The following is a 15,767-nucleotide window of genomic DNA, read 5'->3' on the forward strand; positions in this document are numbered from 1 at the left end:
CCTTTAGAGTGAGGCACAGCCTAAACGCAGACTGAAAACAGGTCTTTAGATTTAAAATGTATCCCTGAGAATGTACTTTAAACAATATCGCTGCAAAGTGCTTGACTGAAGTACTTCAGCAGGTGGTCTCAGCCTGAGACACTAATGTATATTATGCCACAAAGACATTTTAACAATAAGGCCATGCTTTATGATGCACTTGACAGAAGATTAACCTTCAATGGTGACCTTTGAGACCTATGCTCTGACAAACATAAAATAGCAAGCTACTCTAGAGCGGAGTAGCATATAGGGATACTGCAGAGGACGCCCACCTGTGAACAGGGGCGGGATTGCTTAAGCAGAGCACTGTAAACATTCAGTGGTGAGTAGTACACAAAACCAGAACTTGGGCTTCCTATACCAAGTAGGAAAGAGGCTACAGTATGATATAGCACAAATAGCCAAATGGGAACATTCTCAACCAACAACCCATACTGGACACAGAGGTCTTGACAAAAAGAAATCTGGGGTCGCAGACCACAAACTAAGTTTTACATTACATCCGCATAAGGACAGCGCGGATGCATGGTTCTTTTATTTTAAAACTGTTGTATAACACTACAGTTGCTTGAATACAATCTATGTTCAATATACACACACATATTTTACCGGATTTGTTGTTAATAAAATAAAACACAATTGAAAGCTGTATGATACAGGCAGAGTGTTTTCTAGCTGGTGATTATCTTGATTTTTAGCATCTTAATGTAGTTAGGTTTAAGACATTATTTCTCATTCAAGAACATTTTAGCAGTTCAAACACAAATCAAATAAATTACACATTTCTGAGGGATGCAACCCCAGCAACACCACAAGATAATAAATGGGAAAAAATATATAGTGCATTTTTGGAGATGTTCTTCATAGCCACACAAGAAAACGTCAACATTGTGATCAACTAAAATCATTAGACTGCATGCTTACTCTTTCACACCCACCATCATCATAGCATGATTAATCAGTGGCAACATTTAATGATTGGCTACAGGTATAAGCACCAGTTTCCAGTAATAGTTGGTTCATTAAATACACGGAACTATGTCCTGGCCTTTGAGTCTGATCTCCTGTGTTTCACACTGTGCAAGTTTCAGTAACTGTGATACATGTAGTTATTCCCTGACCCGAAAAAAGAAGGCAGATAATAATAAAAATATTTAACTCCACGTTTTTTCTCTTATCATTGAATTCAGTTAGAATGGAGGTTAGTGTGTCCAGTCACTACAGCAGCGTGCCTGGATTTGCATAGCTGGAATGAAAGTGCATTGAAAAGCGACAATTGTCTCTATTGCCTTCGAGAACAACATATCTGTAGCTACCATAGGGAGAGAGCAAGGTACCATATTTACATTATATAAGGAAACTATACACATTACACGAGTCCTTTACTATACAGGAATAAAAAATGTTTCTTGTCTTTGGCCTGGCAAGATGCAGATTAATAAATTCATTAAAGGTAGTAGACAACGTGTTTCTAGAGCCAGCTCTTAGAGCTTTAATTGTGTAGTGATTGACCAGAGTGACATTCATCTGCACATCACCAACAACTCACTCTGTTTTAGGAAGAAAAGGGATACATACAAGTGACTTCAAATCATATACAAGTGCCTCTACACTTCATAACCTACCTAGAAAATGTATAGGTTTATTAAAATGCAATAATTAAAGCAATGTATCCCTTTCATTGGACTAACCACTAACTTTGGGTTCCAGAGCAGCGTGCTGCCCATCGTAAAGTGCACCAGCGTCTTGTGAGGGTGAGTAAGCACTTTATAAATGCAATTCAATTACAATAACAATCTCTTTAGAACGAGGGGGAGGCCGTCTCGCATCCTGGCAAGGGACACCCTGAACTTGTACGTTACAAAAAAATATTTAAAGTCTCAGTTGCTGCTGGAGTGCGTGCATCGTCGCAGCGCTGCTCTGTAGTTTCTGCATCACAGCATCGTCGTTTAGTGGAGTTCTGACAATCTCCAATACTCCACTGCTTCCGAGCATACAAGGGAGGCTTATAAACACATCCGTATTTATACTACAAGATCCCTAAAAACACAGGAAAAGAGAGGGGATAAGTAAAAACATCGTCATCATTTTACACGCGCATCAGTAGAAAACTTGAAGGTGATAGGCGCTTAATTGATGAAGATTTTAGAAAACCAAGGGGTGTGTGCTTGAGACTGGCATATGAAAGCAAGCACTGACCTATGTAAATATGTTTAACATTGTAAGTTATATGAAATAGGAACTCTATGGGGACAGATTCTCGCAAAGAATCAGGGGAGTCAAACAATCGTCAAGAAGAGGATTCTTCCCACTACATTGGCGTTCCGTTAGTTGACAAACTTTACATTTTTCACTGTTATCAAAAGCAATGCAATAATCAACAACATTTAACACAATATTCAACATAAGTACATTTACACAAAGTATTTCAATATTTACTCATTTGTAGAGAACACGAGGGAGTGGGAGGTAACTGATGTGCAATTTGTGCTGCTCATCAAATCCAATTGAGAAACTGAATTACAGAAGGTCCACCAATACCTTTGGGCAAGCAGCAGCACGGACATCCCACAATAAGGAATATGAGTACGAAAGGGCAAAAGTCCGACTCACATCCCCATTCCTCACACCCTGCACCAGAGAGGTCATCACCAACACTGGTTTATTGCATCAAAGGAGAAGTTTGTATGAAGAGAAAACTCTTCAACGCCTGCGAAATGTGATCTTCAAATATGAACTACCTTACCTTACAGTGAGGTCAATTTCAAAGAAGATCCTGACTCTTTGGTCCTTACAGTAAGGAAGAGATCTGGCCCGGATATCGAAAGAGAAAGGCGGGGCCGGGATCGGCCCAGTCGCAAATATGGCGGGGCACCGACCCCCTCCCCCCGCCATCGCCTGTGCACCCGGCGGCGCGTGCCACCGCGTCACCATGACGCGGTGGGCGCGCCGTGTCCGGGATTGGCCCGCGACGGTGACCCCCATGGTCCGGAAGCGATTAATGCGCTTCCGGGTCGGGGGGGGGGGGGCTGGGGACAGGCCAGCTAGAACTGGTCTGCCCCCACGTAGTATGATAAAAGGCTGGGGAGCGTGGGACTCGGTCTCTTTGTTCCGCGCTCTCCCAGCATCTGGTCGCAGCCCCCAGGAGGCTGCTTAACTTCTTTGTTTGTTTCCTTTACTGCAGGTTCCTGTTGGAGACGGAAGGGGGACTTTATCCCGGTGCAGCGCCGGTGGCTGTCTATGTCGCTTTGTGTCCGGGAGTCGCGACGAGGCGGATTTCCTGGTTTCGTGATCATCTTGGGCAGCGCGAGCACGGCGGAAGCAGGCCAGCTGTCTGACATCGTGGACGGCGGCGGGAGTTGCGGGGAGAGGCTCGTTAGGTTTGGTGCACGGCGCGCGCGCGCGTCCATAAGGTATTCGTTGAAGGGGGGGCCCAGGGGGCTGATCGTGTGGACCGGAGCGCGTAACTGGATGCTGTTGTGCATCGAAGGTGCTCGTTCTTAGTCTTAAGTAAGACTCTGTGATTTAATGATTTAAGAGGGTACTCGCAGTGGGTTACAACTGAATCCTTTAACAAGAAGTATTTGTGGGAATACATAGTCACTGTGGCCTGATGGTTAATGTCTGGGGCTCTTACACTCAAGGTTACAGGTTCAAGTCCCATTGATGCTACGCAGGTGGTTTTCTTTTTAAATTCCTGCTCCTGTGAGGGTGCAGGCAGCGCATTTTGTAAGTTTCACGGGCCTCATCACAGCATCTAGGGGCAGACAAGTGAATGTAGTGGACAAAAAATTATAATTGTGGCATATTTGATGAAGTGTTTAGTAATTTTGCTATAGTTGTACGTTTGGCGCACATTTCTCCGCATTTGCAGGGTTACCGGCCTTCGTGTGTGAATGTTAAGGGGGGCAGGTACAGTGGTTGATTTATTGTGATTGTTATATTGCGCTAAGCCTGTGTCGCTTGTTTTTTCCTAGGTAAAGAGCTGGTTTAATTGTGGTTGGGCAGGGATATTAAAGGATAGGCGTGTGGGTCATAGCATAGCATGTCAGGTAAGCGGGGAACTAAGCGGTCGCGCATGGAGCATATGCTGGAGGCAATGATGCGTAGGGTGGCGACTATGGATAGGAGATGGGGCAAGGATGAGCAAATGGGGCATAGCCTAGCTGAGCTCAGGCAGAAGGTGGAGGATCAGGGCGGGCCGTCCGGCAGGCCCAAGCGGACAATAGTACCCCCAAAACCGAGGGGGGAATTGGAGGCTCTCCCCAAGAGGGTTAGACATAAGAAGGGGAAGAATCAGGACCCCAAAATAGTGGAACCTTTAGAGACACCGGGAGGGGGTGGTCCTTCTGGGCTCCCAGCAGTGGCAGAGATTCCAGATTTAGTGCCCAACGTCCCAGGGTCAGCGGTGCCGGTACCTGCACCAGTTCCGGTGTCCCCAGCCACTGAACCGGTAGTGCCAAGTATCATACCGGTTGTGCCCCCAACAGGCCCCAATGTTCCTGTTTTGAACCCTGTGGCCCCGGCCCCGGTATTATCACCAGCAGGGGGTGGGCAGGTCCCGTTGGAATTAGCCACTCAAATAGCGGCAGTTCTTCCATGGTTAGGAAAGGGGGGGGTGTTGCCCTTGGCGGTGGGCACCGATCCTTTGGCAGAGGCACAAAGAATGGTGGCAAAGATCATGGCGGCCCCGGGCGGGAAACAGAGCCTGGGCGCGGATAAGGCCCAGCAATCACAGCCAGGGCTTCAGAAAAGCGACAGTGGAAAAGCCAAGACGGCAGAGTCAGCGGGTAAGGAGCTAGCTTTACCATTGTTGGGCGCCGGGGTGTTACCTTCCAGGAAGGAATATTTAGCGCGGCATGTTGTGCGAGATGTGAAATAATTGATTTGGTCTGGGGCGTATGTAAACATGTTTTCTTTGTTGGTTGATAACAGGGAAATGGAATATGCAAAGAGGCAGAAGGATTGGATGCTTCCCAGTGAGTGGCGGGCGGAAATGTCGAGATTCAGGGTAGAGGAGACACTGACAAACTGGATAAGGGCATTGTCTGTGTTTATGGCCATAGTGACGTACACCTAATATGCAAGCAGAAATGGCATGTTACCAGAGCAGGGTGGCAATGACGCATGATAAATACGGTGGCGTGGGTTGGAAGGAATATGATATGAACTTCAGGAAGGCGAAAGAGTTTGACCCTTCACTCACATGGGACCGGGTGGATTCTATCTCCTGGTTTGACCAGTTTGGCCCAGGGCAGCCGGGCAGTACAAGTCAGAATTGGGGCAAGGCACACATTTCGCCGCCACATCAGCCCTTTCGGCCAGGGCACCCCGGGGCGTCGGCACCGGGTACTGAAAAAGGGGGAAGGCGAAAGGGAGTGTGCTGGGATTTTAATAGGAAGTCCTGTACCAGAGCTCAAGGCACCTGTAAATTCAGGCACGCATGCGCCATATGTAATCACCCCTCTCACCCAGAGTCAAAGTGCCTTAAGAAAGGGAACGCCTTTTCAGGGACAAGAGGGGGGTAGAAACAGGACTGAGGAGGAAAGAGAAAAGGTAACGCATTCACCCATTGATGTCTTTGCTATGAATCCCTGGTTAAATCGGTACCCAGACCATGCTACAGCTAGGATGCTGTAGGAAGGGTTTTTGTATGGTTTCAGGATACCAGTTGGGGATTACAAAGGGACATCGGAGTGCAAAAACCAATTGTCTGTTAGATCAAACACAAGGGTTGTAGTGCAAAAGATTAAGAAGGAATTGGGCTTAGGGAGAATAGTGGGTCCGTTTGATGTCCCCCCCCCGGTGCCAAATTTTGTCTGTTCTCCCTAGGTGTGGTACCGAAAAAAGAAGAGGGGGAGTTTAGGTTGATTCATAATCTATCAGCGCCCAGTGGCAAGTCATTGAATGACGCCATCAATGAGGAACTTTGCAGTGTTAAATATGCGTCCTTTGATCAGGCGGTAGAGATGTTGAGGGTTCTGGGTCCGGGGGCCTGGCTGGCAAAATCAGATATTGAATCTGCATTCCGACTGTTGCCGGTGCATCCTTTAGACCATCACTTGCTGGGTTTTTCATTTCAAGGACAGTTTTACATGGATAGGTGCATGCCCATGGGTTGTTCAGTTTCCTGTGCTTACTTTGAAAAATTTAGTTCATTTTTGGAGTGGGTTTTCAGACAAGTGACAGGACATCATTTTGTGATGCATTATCTTGTTGACTTTCTCTTTCTGGGACCGGCGGGCTCTCAGGAATGTTCCGTGGCGTTGGAGGAATTCTGTCTACTCATGCGTACATTTGGGGTCCCCCTGGCTCAGGGGAAGACAGTGGGGCCAACAACCACAATTGAGTTCTTAGGCATTGAAGTTGATTCAGTACAGGGCTGTTTTAGGTTACCTGAACAAAAGATAATGAAATTCCGTGCAGCTTTGCAGCAGTGTTTGTTAAAGGATAAAGTGACGTTACATCAGTTGCAGCAGGTTGTAGGCCAGTTGAATTTTGCACTAAGAGTGATACCTATGGCTCGACCATTCTCTCGTTCCATTTCTCAGGCCATGACAGGCTTACACGAAAAACACCATCACACGCGACTGTCATCTGAGGTTCGCCAGGACATGCGGATTTGGATTGCATTCCTGGAGGGTTTCAATGGCAGAGTAGTGTGGCCCGGTCCCCCCATTACTTCGGCTGAGTTAGGTTTATGGACTGACGCAGCGGGTAGTGTGGGATTTGGTGCCATACTTGGGAACAAGTGGGTGGCCCAGCTGTGGCCGGGGTGGTGGTTTGAGAGTGGTTTAACAGCCAACATAGGTTTTCTGGAACTGTTTCCCATTTGGGTTGCATTGACGGTATGGCCCCAGGATCTGCAGAATCAGTCTGTAATCTTTTGGTCTGATAACATGACAGTGGTAGAATCCATCAATCAACAGGCAGCAATGTGTAAAATGATTCTTCGCCTGTTGAAAGAGATAGTGCTGTTATGTATGAAATTGAATGTACAGTTTAAGGCTAAACATGTCCCGGGAGTGCGGAATAATGCTGCTGACGCACTCTCTCGCTTCAAGATGCAGGTTTTCAGGGAACATCTACCATCCGCAGAGGCAACATCAGCACACTTTCCCGAAGTTCTTTGGCAGATTGGTGCCCCCAACTACAGAACCTCGTGGCTGCTAGCCTAGCTCCCGGGACCAGGAAAGCTTATGAAGGGGCGTTTTGGTCTTACTGTACTTTTTTGGGTCAGGACTGGGAGGAGAGATGGGATACGTCAGGCGCATTCCTCTTGTTTTTAGACAGCTTACATAAGGGGGGGCGCACAGTGGCAGCAGCCAGGCGACATGTAGCAGCGGTTTCCTTCTTTGCGCAGATCAGAGACACGAACGATCCCACAAATAGTTTAATTGTGAGAAAGGCATTGAAGGGGTGGCGACGAATCCAAGGTGCGATTCCTGACACCAGGCAGCCGATAGGGTTGGAGCGGCTGAGTGCGCTGCTGGGCGCCATATGCAGTTCAATGGGGGAGACTCTATTATTCAGAGCTGCCTTTGCATTGGCCTTTTATGGGGCATTCAGAGTGGGTGAATTGGTGGCACGCAACAAGCAGGATGGCCAGGGTGGGCTCCTAATGGAGTACGTGAAGATACAAGGTGACATTTTGCTTTTGACCATCAAAAAATCAAAAACCGATCAGGAAGCTCGGGGAGAAGGGGTGATTCTGCATAGGGCACAAAATAACCTGTGTTGCCCGGTAATGCACCTTGAAAATTACCTCAGTCTGAGGAACAGCGCGTTGGGTGAAGCATTGTTATTACATGCGGATGGTACCCCACTTACCATTTACCAGTTTAAAAAGGTATTGGATATGGCAATCAGCAAGGCGGGCATGGATCCAAGGGTTTTTGGAACGCATTCTTTCAGGATAGGGGCTGCCACTGAGGCAACGGCTAGGGGGTTGCACTCCAGTAAGGTACAGAGGATTGGACGATGGGTTTCCAATAGTTATAAGCGTTATGTGCGGCTGCACATGTTGTGATTACACATTATAATTGTGTACTGATGCTTCCCTGTCTGTCGTTTTCTTCACAGTTTCTCAAACCTGTCACGCAGGGGGGGGAACTGCCATCATCGCAGCAGCAACATTCTCCGCAACAATCAGCAAAGCTACAGGTCACAGGGACACGTAATGTGTGGATTGTGGGGCATTCATATGTACGGCGTATTAAATCTGTTTTTCTTGCAGGTGACTATATGAAACGGGCAGAGCAGAGGGGTTTCACAGTATCTTTCCATGGAAAGGGGGGCCTTTGCCTTAGTCACTTCAGGGGCTTTATGATTGATCTGCTGAAGAGACACAGTCCTCCTCCCTCTATTGTTATCTTACACCTGGGGGGCAATGACTTGGTCACGTTGGGCAGGAGGGTCTTGTTTGAGAACATAATCTCGGAGGTTGGTTGGTTAGCCAAGGCGTGCCAGGGTTGCTACATAGTTTGGTCACACATGATACCCAGATTTAAATGGAGAGGGGGGGACTCGGTGAGAGCTTTGAACCACTCGGTAAAGAGGGTCAATAATAAAATAGGGAAACTGTTCAGATCTTCCAAATTACAGTGCATTGTACATGGGTGTGTCAGGGGGGAACCGTGCTTCTTAAAAGACGGGGTCCACTTGACTAGGTTGGGTAATGACTTAATGTTAGAGAATTTCATGGCTTGGCTAGAGGGTCTGAGAGAGGCGGCATGACCTTTCTGAGGGATAGGTTGGGGGGGGGGGGGGGGGGGCAGATAGTCGGGCAACTATGCTGGCCTGTGGCGGTAAGGTCACGACTAGTGAGCAGTTCATTTAAGGTCCTTAGGGGGCGGCCTCATTCTCGGATGGGGTCGCCCAGGGGGAGGGACAAGGGGTCTCTCCTATAACTCCAGGGGCGGTACATCCGGTTAGCTGGATGGGTGCGGGGGAAGGGGGGAGTCACGCTTTCTTTTAGGCTGGTTGGCCACCCCGCACTGGCATGGACGTCACTAAATGGCGCAGAGTGCAAGCCCCCCCAAATTGGCATGGAGTTCAGGGAACGTATGGGGGTAACCGGGGGGGGTGGGGGGGGGGGGGGGGGGGAGTACCCTCTCGGTAAGCGGGCCCTCTGCGCATGCGCAACCCTACGGGGGGGGCGTGGTAAATTGATAAGGATCTGACACCAGTTAATGACCTTGCCGTAGGCCCAAATAGGATACGCAGAAAGTAATTAATGTATGATTATGATCATTATGTTAGATTCGGATAGGAGAACTATGTATTAGAGATATGTTAAGGTTAGCCATATAAAATCTGTGCATATGAATTGTAATCAAATGTCGTGTTATGTTTCTGCGTATAAAAATGTGTAAATAATGTTTATTTCTTAAATTTTTATTTGTTTTCATATTTTAATAAATACGGCCGGGGGTTGTTCGACCCCCGCCTCCAAAAAGTCATTACCTCTCATGTCCATCATTGTAATTGTGTTTATGCCCAGGGAGGGAGGGGGAAATTCGGTAGTCCCCGACCATATAGCCACTCTCCGGCAAGATATAAAATGAGTCACGTAGACTGTCCTGGTGTCAAAGCACGATGGGGACATGTGGTCCCCAAACAGTGAGGGGCCCAGAGTGCTGGTTGTCGGTCCTCACAGGGTGTCTGTCACAGAACACAATGGAAGCTACCAAACGTGGTTGACTGGTTCTTTCGAATTTTCCTGTTATTTTAATCGGGGCAACCCAGAAAACGTGTGAAACGTGTAGCAGTCTCAGGGTATGACTGAACGCAATGGCAGAAAAAAAACAATCAAACATGGAATTGATGCCCACACCCATTGTCCAACAAGGGAGGAGTCACAGCTCCATATATGACCTGGAAGACATTTTCTACACCATGCAAACTTGTCAGCCTAACACCAGATGGCAGGTGAATGCAGAGCATGAGTCTGCAGCAACATATACTAGGAACATTTTTACGTCTCGCCTAAACAGCGTGCATGCACTGTTGCTCTGAGGGGTATTGTATGCAGTAAAGGACTTGAAGACCCGCCGTCACTTACCATTTGCAGGCTTGCTTATCAGTTATAGCTAGCTTGTAATTGGCTGCCATACGTATGACAGCTTTTCCTTTTACTGTTTTGGGGAATGGATGAAGTACTAATTAATGTTGTTTATTATTGTCTTTCTACTATCGGTGCTGTGCTTATGAAAGCTTTCAATTGTTCAACATTTTTTTTCCAATTCATATCGGCATTTTTCTTTTCTTTCCGAACAGCAATTGATTTTTTTATCGCATTGCCATTTTTAATGCTTCGTACCGGCATGTTTTTTTTCTGGCGTTTATGTGTGTGACTGCAGCTGACCATCCACTGCACTTGTCCTGGGGTGCAGCTGTTACTGAGAGATTTGCATTGTAAAAACAAACAAAAAGGAACAACATCTCCAAGAGAGCAGAGATGTGAGGGAGTGGGAAGGGTGACAGAAGAAAAAACAGGCAAATAATGCATCCTAGCAGGATACAAAAGGAAGAAAGGGGAAGATAATGTACAAGAGAGGGAAAAGGAGGAAGGTAAAATGGGTGTCCATCTACTTAGAACAAATAAGGAAATTAATTGGAGGAGGGGTAGGTCGAACAAGGGACCGAAGCAGCACAATAATATTTGACAGAGTGGGTGGAAGCCTCTAGAGTCGAGCAGGAAGGAAAGACATTATGAAAGAGAATTTGATCCAAAGAGATTAGTCAGTTAGGTTTCATCAGGCTAGTGTTAGTCACTTCATTGTTTCCACTGGAGCATACAGAACCACAAGTTGCATGTTCTCTCCATTACAGAGGTAACCACCAGGGTTTGGTTGAACTTGACCACATGCTGACCTGTAAGACAGATCTAGAGGGGTGTGCATGCAGTATATATCTCTCTTTGCACTGCTCTAGTCTGATTAGGGATGTGCACGTTTTGTCAGATTGAACACTTATCAATTAAAAAAAAAAAGTTCATGTGAACATTCTTCAAACATTTGTTTTGCAGTAGGAAAACATGCAAAAACCTTGTGATAGAAGGCAAAATTCAATCACATACAGATTTGAAAGTAAAATTCTCCCACCAAACTTTTGGCCATCAGGAAAGATGTTTAAGGTACATACAATGTGCACCTTCACAAATCTCCATATTTGTGCACAACCTTACAGCAGATCTTCCGCAGCTGTTTTGACAGAGGGATGGCTGTGCTGACACGGATGTCAACGCAGAGCTTGTGCCCCCCTTTTTTATCTGCCTTCTTGCTGCGAAGGCATAGATCTTTGGCCCTCCAGCTTTTTGAACTCGTTCTGCTTCTATGTGACCTGTGTAGCTTTTTCTACATTTGGTGGTCATGATTGGTGTTCAGCTCCTGGCTTGAACCCCATGCTGTGTGCCAGGGCCGGCCTTTAGCATGTACGAACTGGGCCCACACACAGGGCACGGACTTCCAGTGGAGTGCTGGAGCTTCCTGCAGCAGTCTCCTTATGACTTAAGTCCAAAGAAAAGTGTGTAGTTTTAGGTCGTAGCCTATAAGACAGCGCAGCTGTCTGGTTTGCTAAAGACATCTTGGGGATATTCAGAAAGCTTCCCTGGGAATGCATTTCGCCTATTGCTTACTATTGGCTTTGTGGTTTGTAAATCACATTTTCGGGCTTTCTATTCGCTGGCTTTATTGGTTTGAGGCTGTCCAGGTTCAGTTTGTCCCTCCCAAGGAGCAATGCCTGTTCACACTACCTCTCCTTGTATACTTCCACAAGTGCTCCTTTCTGTAAATAGGCCTGTAAATCTTGTTCTTGTATTGTAACATTTGCCTTGCATTCAAAGACAGAGGTCAAATGTCAGGCTCTGACTTCTCATGAACCTTGGTGTTTACTTTGCTTTCTCCGACTTCAATACGAGAGGATTCCTGTGACAATCTTGCTGCATTCTGGGGTAGGAAAGTTTTTTTTTCTAGCGCTCAACAACATTTAAATTAATTGTGCAAGTATATCAGAATTAGCAGAGCACAAACAAAGCATGTTTTTTGTTAATTTGGATGTGTGTTCGAAACAAATACTTTAACCTCTTCAGCGCGGCGCGGATTTCCGCGCCACGCTGAAGATTCCGTGTGCGGGCGGGGCCATGACGGAACGGTTCCATCATGCGCACAGCGCAACCGACGTGCATGACGGAACCGTTCCGTCATGCGCGTCGAAGGGGTTAATATGATCAAAACAAATCAATACACCAGGTGATGCCATTTACACACATTATCATGTGTGCGATGCACAGTTTTATTAGTAAAACTGTATGTCTATGCAAATGTAATGGCCATTTCAATTGAAAATGGGTAGTCTGTAATGGCAGTGTGCTACCACTCTACACCAATCCACCCTACTTGGCAACACTTCACTTTACACCACAGCATTCTACTCCACTCTGCACCACTCCACTCTATGCCACTGCTCTCTATGTCACTCTACTCTATACCTATACACTCTACTCTACACCACTCCACGCCACTCTGCAACACTGCACTCCATGACAATCCACTGTACGCTACTCTAATCTACTCTACACCACTGCACTCTAAACCACTTTATGCCATTTTTCTGAGCCACTCTACCCTGCACCACTCCACTCTATGCTACTTCACTCTGCCCTACCCCACTCCACACCACTTTTCTACTCTGAAACAATCTACTGTACGCCACTGCACTCTACCGCATCTCCACTGAATGCTGCTGCACTCTAATCTAAACCAGTGCTCTGTATGCCGCTGCACTCTACTCTGCACCGCTGTAGTCTACGCCACTGCTCTCTATCCCTCTATTCTACTCCACTGTACTTTCTGCCAATGAACTCTACCCCACTCTACACCACTGCACTCTTTGCGACTGTACTCTGCAATACTGCACACTCTGTCACTGAACTCTCCGCCACTTTACTCTGCATCCTTCTTCACTGCACTCTGCAGCACTCCACTCTACAACATTGCACTCTACGCCACTTCCCTCAATGCCACTACACTATACTCTACATCACTGCACTCTATGGCACTCTACTTTACTCTGCACCACTGCTCTCTATGCCACTCTCCTCTACACCATGCCACTCTGCAGCACTAAACTGTATGCCACTCCACTTCACTATGCACCACTCTAATCTACCCCACTGCATTCTATGTCTCTGAATTCTGTTCTCTACATCACTGCACTCTATGCCATTATACTCTGAAACAGTCTTCACCAATGCTCTCTATACCAGTCCACTTTACGTCACTCCACTGTACGCCACTACATTCTACTCTACGCCACAGCACTCTTCGTCACTGCATTCTTTTCCACACCACTCTACTCTAGTGGTGAGCGGACTAGTGTTTCCGCTTCACAGGCTATTTAAATCTATGCCAGAACGAACGTGCAGCGGACGCGGTAGGAATATTGCTAGCTACGCTTGCTTTGTACTCTTTTCTTAAAATTGCGCAGAATTTCTCATTGCTTTTAAAACGTTACTCGGCGCTTTAGTTAAAACAATATTGCTGTGTACTTTTTGATTGTAGGAACTTCAACTCACGCACAACCCCGCCTCCGCACCCTAGTCCATCGCGGCAAGTGCCGTATGAACGGAGGGTGGACACAGGGCATTTCACTTTTCCCTCACTTCCTCTCCCCGCGGTTTCCACGGTTTCCGGCTGGTGAGCAGGCTAGTGTTCCCGCTTCACAGGCTATTTAAATCTATGCCAGAACGAACGCGCAGCGGACGCTCGCATCAGGCGCGCCAGCGGCGTGCCAAAGGCAAGCTCCTCTGTGCCCGTCCGCACTCCGGATGCGCTCAGCGCCAGGCACGCTGCCGGTTCGGGGAGCAATGTCAATGGGACAACAAACTACAGTTATACAGGTAATCAACTGAGGGACATAGGGTGCATGAGAGTTGGGAAAGGGGAATTTAAGCTGGAAGGGACTGCTGGCCCAGAGTCAGACTATGTTAATATGGATTCTGTGAGATGTGGCCTGCCCAATGTGAGGTCGCTGCCAAAGCATTACTTAGAAGCTCAACTACTATTAGAAACTAATCATCTAGATATCTTGTTTATGACAGAGCCCTGGTTGCATCCCAGGTCCGATCTGGAATTGGGCATGACATGCCCACCTGGCTATAAAGCATTACATAAACCTAGAGCTAGTGGCAGAGGAGGGGGGGGGGTGGGATTATATTTAAGGAGATATGGGATATCTAATTGATGGATATCGATGAGATTTCAGGTATTGAATGGCTGGGTCTCCGCCTGAAAGGCCACAATGGGCTTTGCTGGACGGGCATATTATGCTATAGACCCCCCCGGGTCAATTTGTCTTCAACATCAGCAGGACATGGCTGATGTACTTAGCAATATGGCACCTGTGGGCCAACGGAAGTCTGGACGCTGGGTACAATAATTTGATACAGTCCTGTGAGAATTTAAATTTAACACAGCAGGTTTTATAACCTACTCATAAGGAGGGCCATGTTTTGGACTTGATCTTTGCAGAAAAAGACTATGGAAAATATTGTCCCGATGGGTTGGTCTGACCACTATCTGGTACAATTTCGGGTGACTATCCCCAAGTTGAGGAAGCTTCTTCCCCTTGTGGCAGTAGATACTGCCACAAGGGGAAGAAGCTTCCTAGGCAGGGACTGGAAGAGCCTCATGAAGAGGGCTGAACTATCCCCTATATTTAAGGTCAATGGGCTTCTGGATCCCTTGAAATCGGTGGAACAGCACTATGCTACTTTTTGTGGACACGTCATTGAAACTCTTGACCAGATCGTTCCGGTAAAGAACATTAGGAAGTTGGGGAGCCCATCCGCCCCGTGGTACAATGAAACATTGAGGACCATAAAAAAGGAATTTAAACTGGCAGAGGGGCAATGGAGGAAGGCATAAGCTGAAATAGACAAAGCCCTCTGGAAGGAGCAAATAGGCAAATATAAAAAGGAAATTGTGAATGCTAAGGCAGAATACTACGCCGAAATTATCCAGAAGGCGCCCAATAGTACTAAGGGTATATTTAAAATTGTGAAGGATATTGCCAGTCCCGAATGTACAAATAACAAGACCTTACCTAGTCAGGAGCTATCTAAAAGCCTAGCCACGTTCTTTGAGGACAAAATAAGTAAAATTATAGAGGGGCTGAAAATTGACAATGCGGTCATATCTGCCGAGATAGAGAGACGGTCGTCAACTAGTTAGCGAAAGAGCTGGGAGTGGGGGGCCGAGTCTGGTGATCAGGTGGCTTGCCTTGATCACTTTGAGCTTCCCTCTGAGGAGAAATTTAATAAAATAGCCTTAGGAGTCTCCTCGGGCTCCCCTCTGGATCCCCTCCCTCCCAAAACTTGGAAGGAGCTGGGATGTGAACTATTCCCAATACTTCGACAGCTGTGCAATCAATCATCAAGTAGTGGACAGGTTCCGGCAAGCTGGAAACAAGCAATAATTACACCTTTGCTGAAAAAAACAGCGCTTGACCCAGCGTGCCCTAAGAATTATAGACCCATATCCCTCCTCCCCTACCCAGTAAAGATCATAGAGTGCCTGATCAGCAGGGCACTCTCCCAGTTTTTGGAGTGTAACAACAAGCTGGAGGACGTGCAGTTTGGATTTCACCCAGGCCATGGGACGGAGACAGCTCTGGTGACCGTCTTGGACGATCTTCGACTGCCTGTCGAAGATCCTTTCAGGCTA

The 15,767-nt window shown here is 47.0% G+C and overlaps 1 protein-coding gene across 3 annotated transcripts in view; it reads right to left on the bottom strand.

Moving 5' to 3' along the window:
• Positions 1-527: 527 nt before the first annotated feature.
• The window catches only part of UEVLD (UEV and lactate/malate dehyrogenase domains), a 367,733-nt gene continuing 352,493 nt past the window's right edge, over positions 528-15,767 (bottom strand). For all 3 annotated transcript variants that reach the window (XM_085648047.1, XM_085648046.1, XM_085648048.1), the window contains exon 12: positions 528-2,082. In XM_085648047.1, the coding sequence (XP_085504173.1) occupies positions 1,915-2,082 (168 nt within the window). In that variant the 3' untranslated portion in view covers positions 528-1,914. The remainder of the gene's footprint in view (positions 2,083-15,767) is intronic.

The sequence above is a fragment of the Triturus cristatus genome, chromosome 3_2 (genome assembly GCF_964204655.1).
Source record: "Triturus cristatus chromosome 3_2, aTriCri1.1, whole genome shotgun sequence".
In the NCBI taxonomy this organism is placed as follows: domain Eukaryota; kingdom Metazoa; phylum Chordata; class Amphibia; order Caudata; family Salamandridae; genus Triturus; species Triturus cristatus.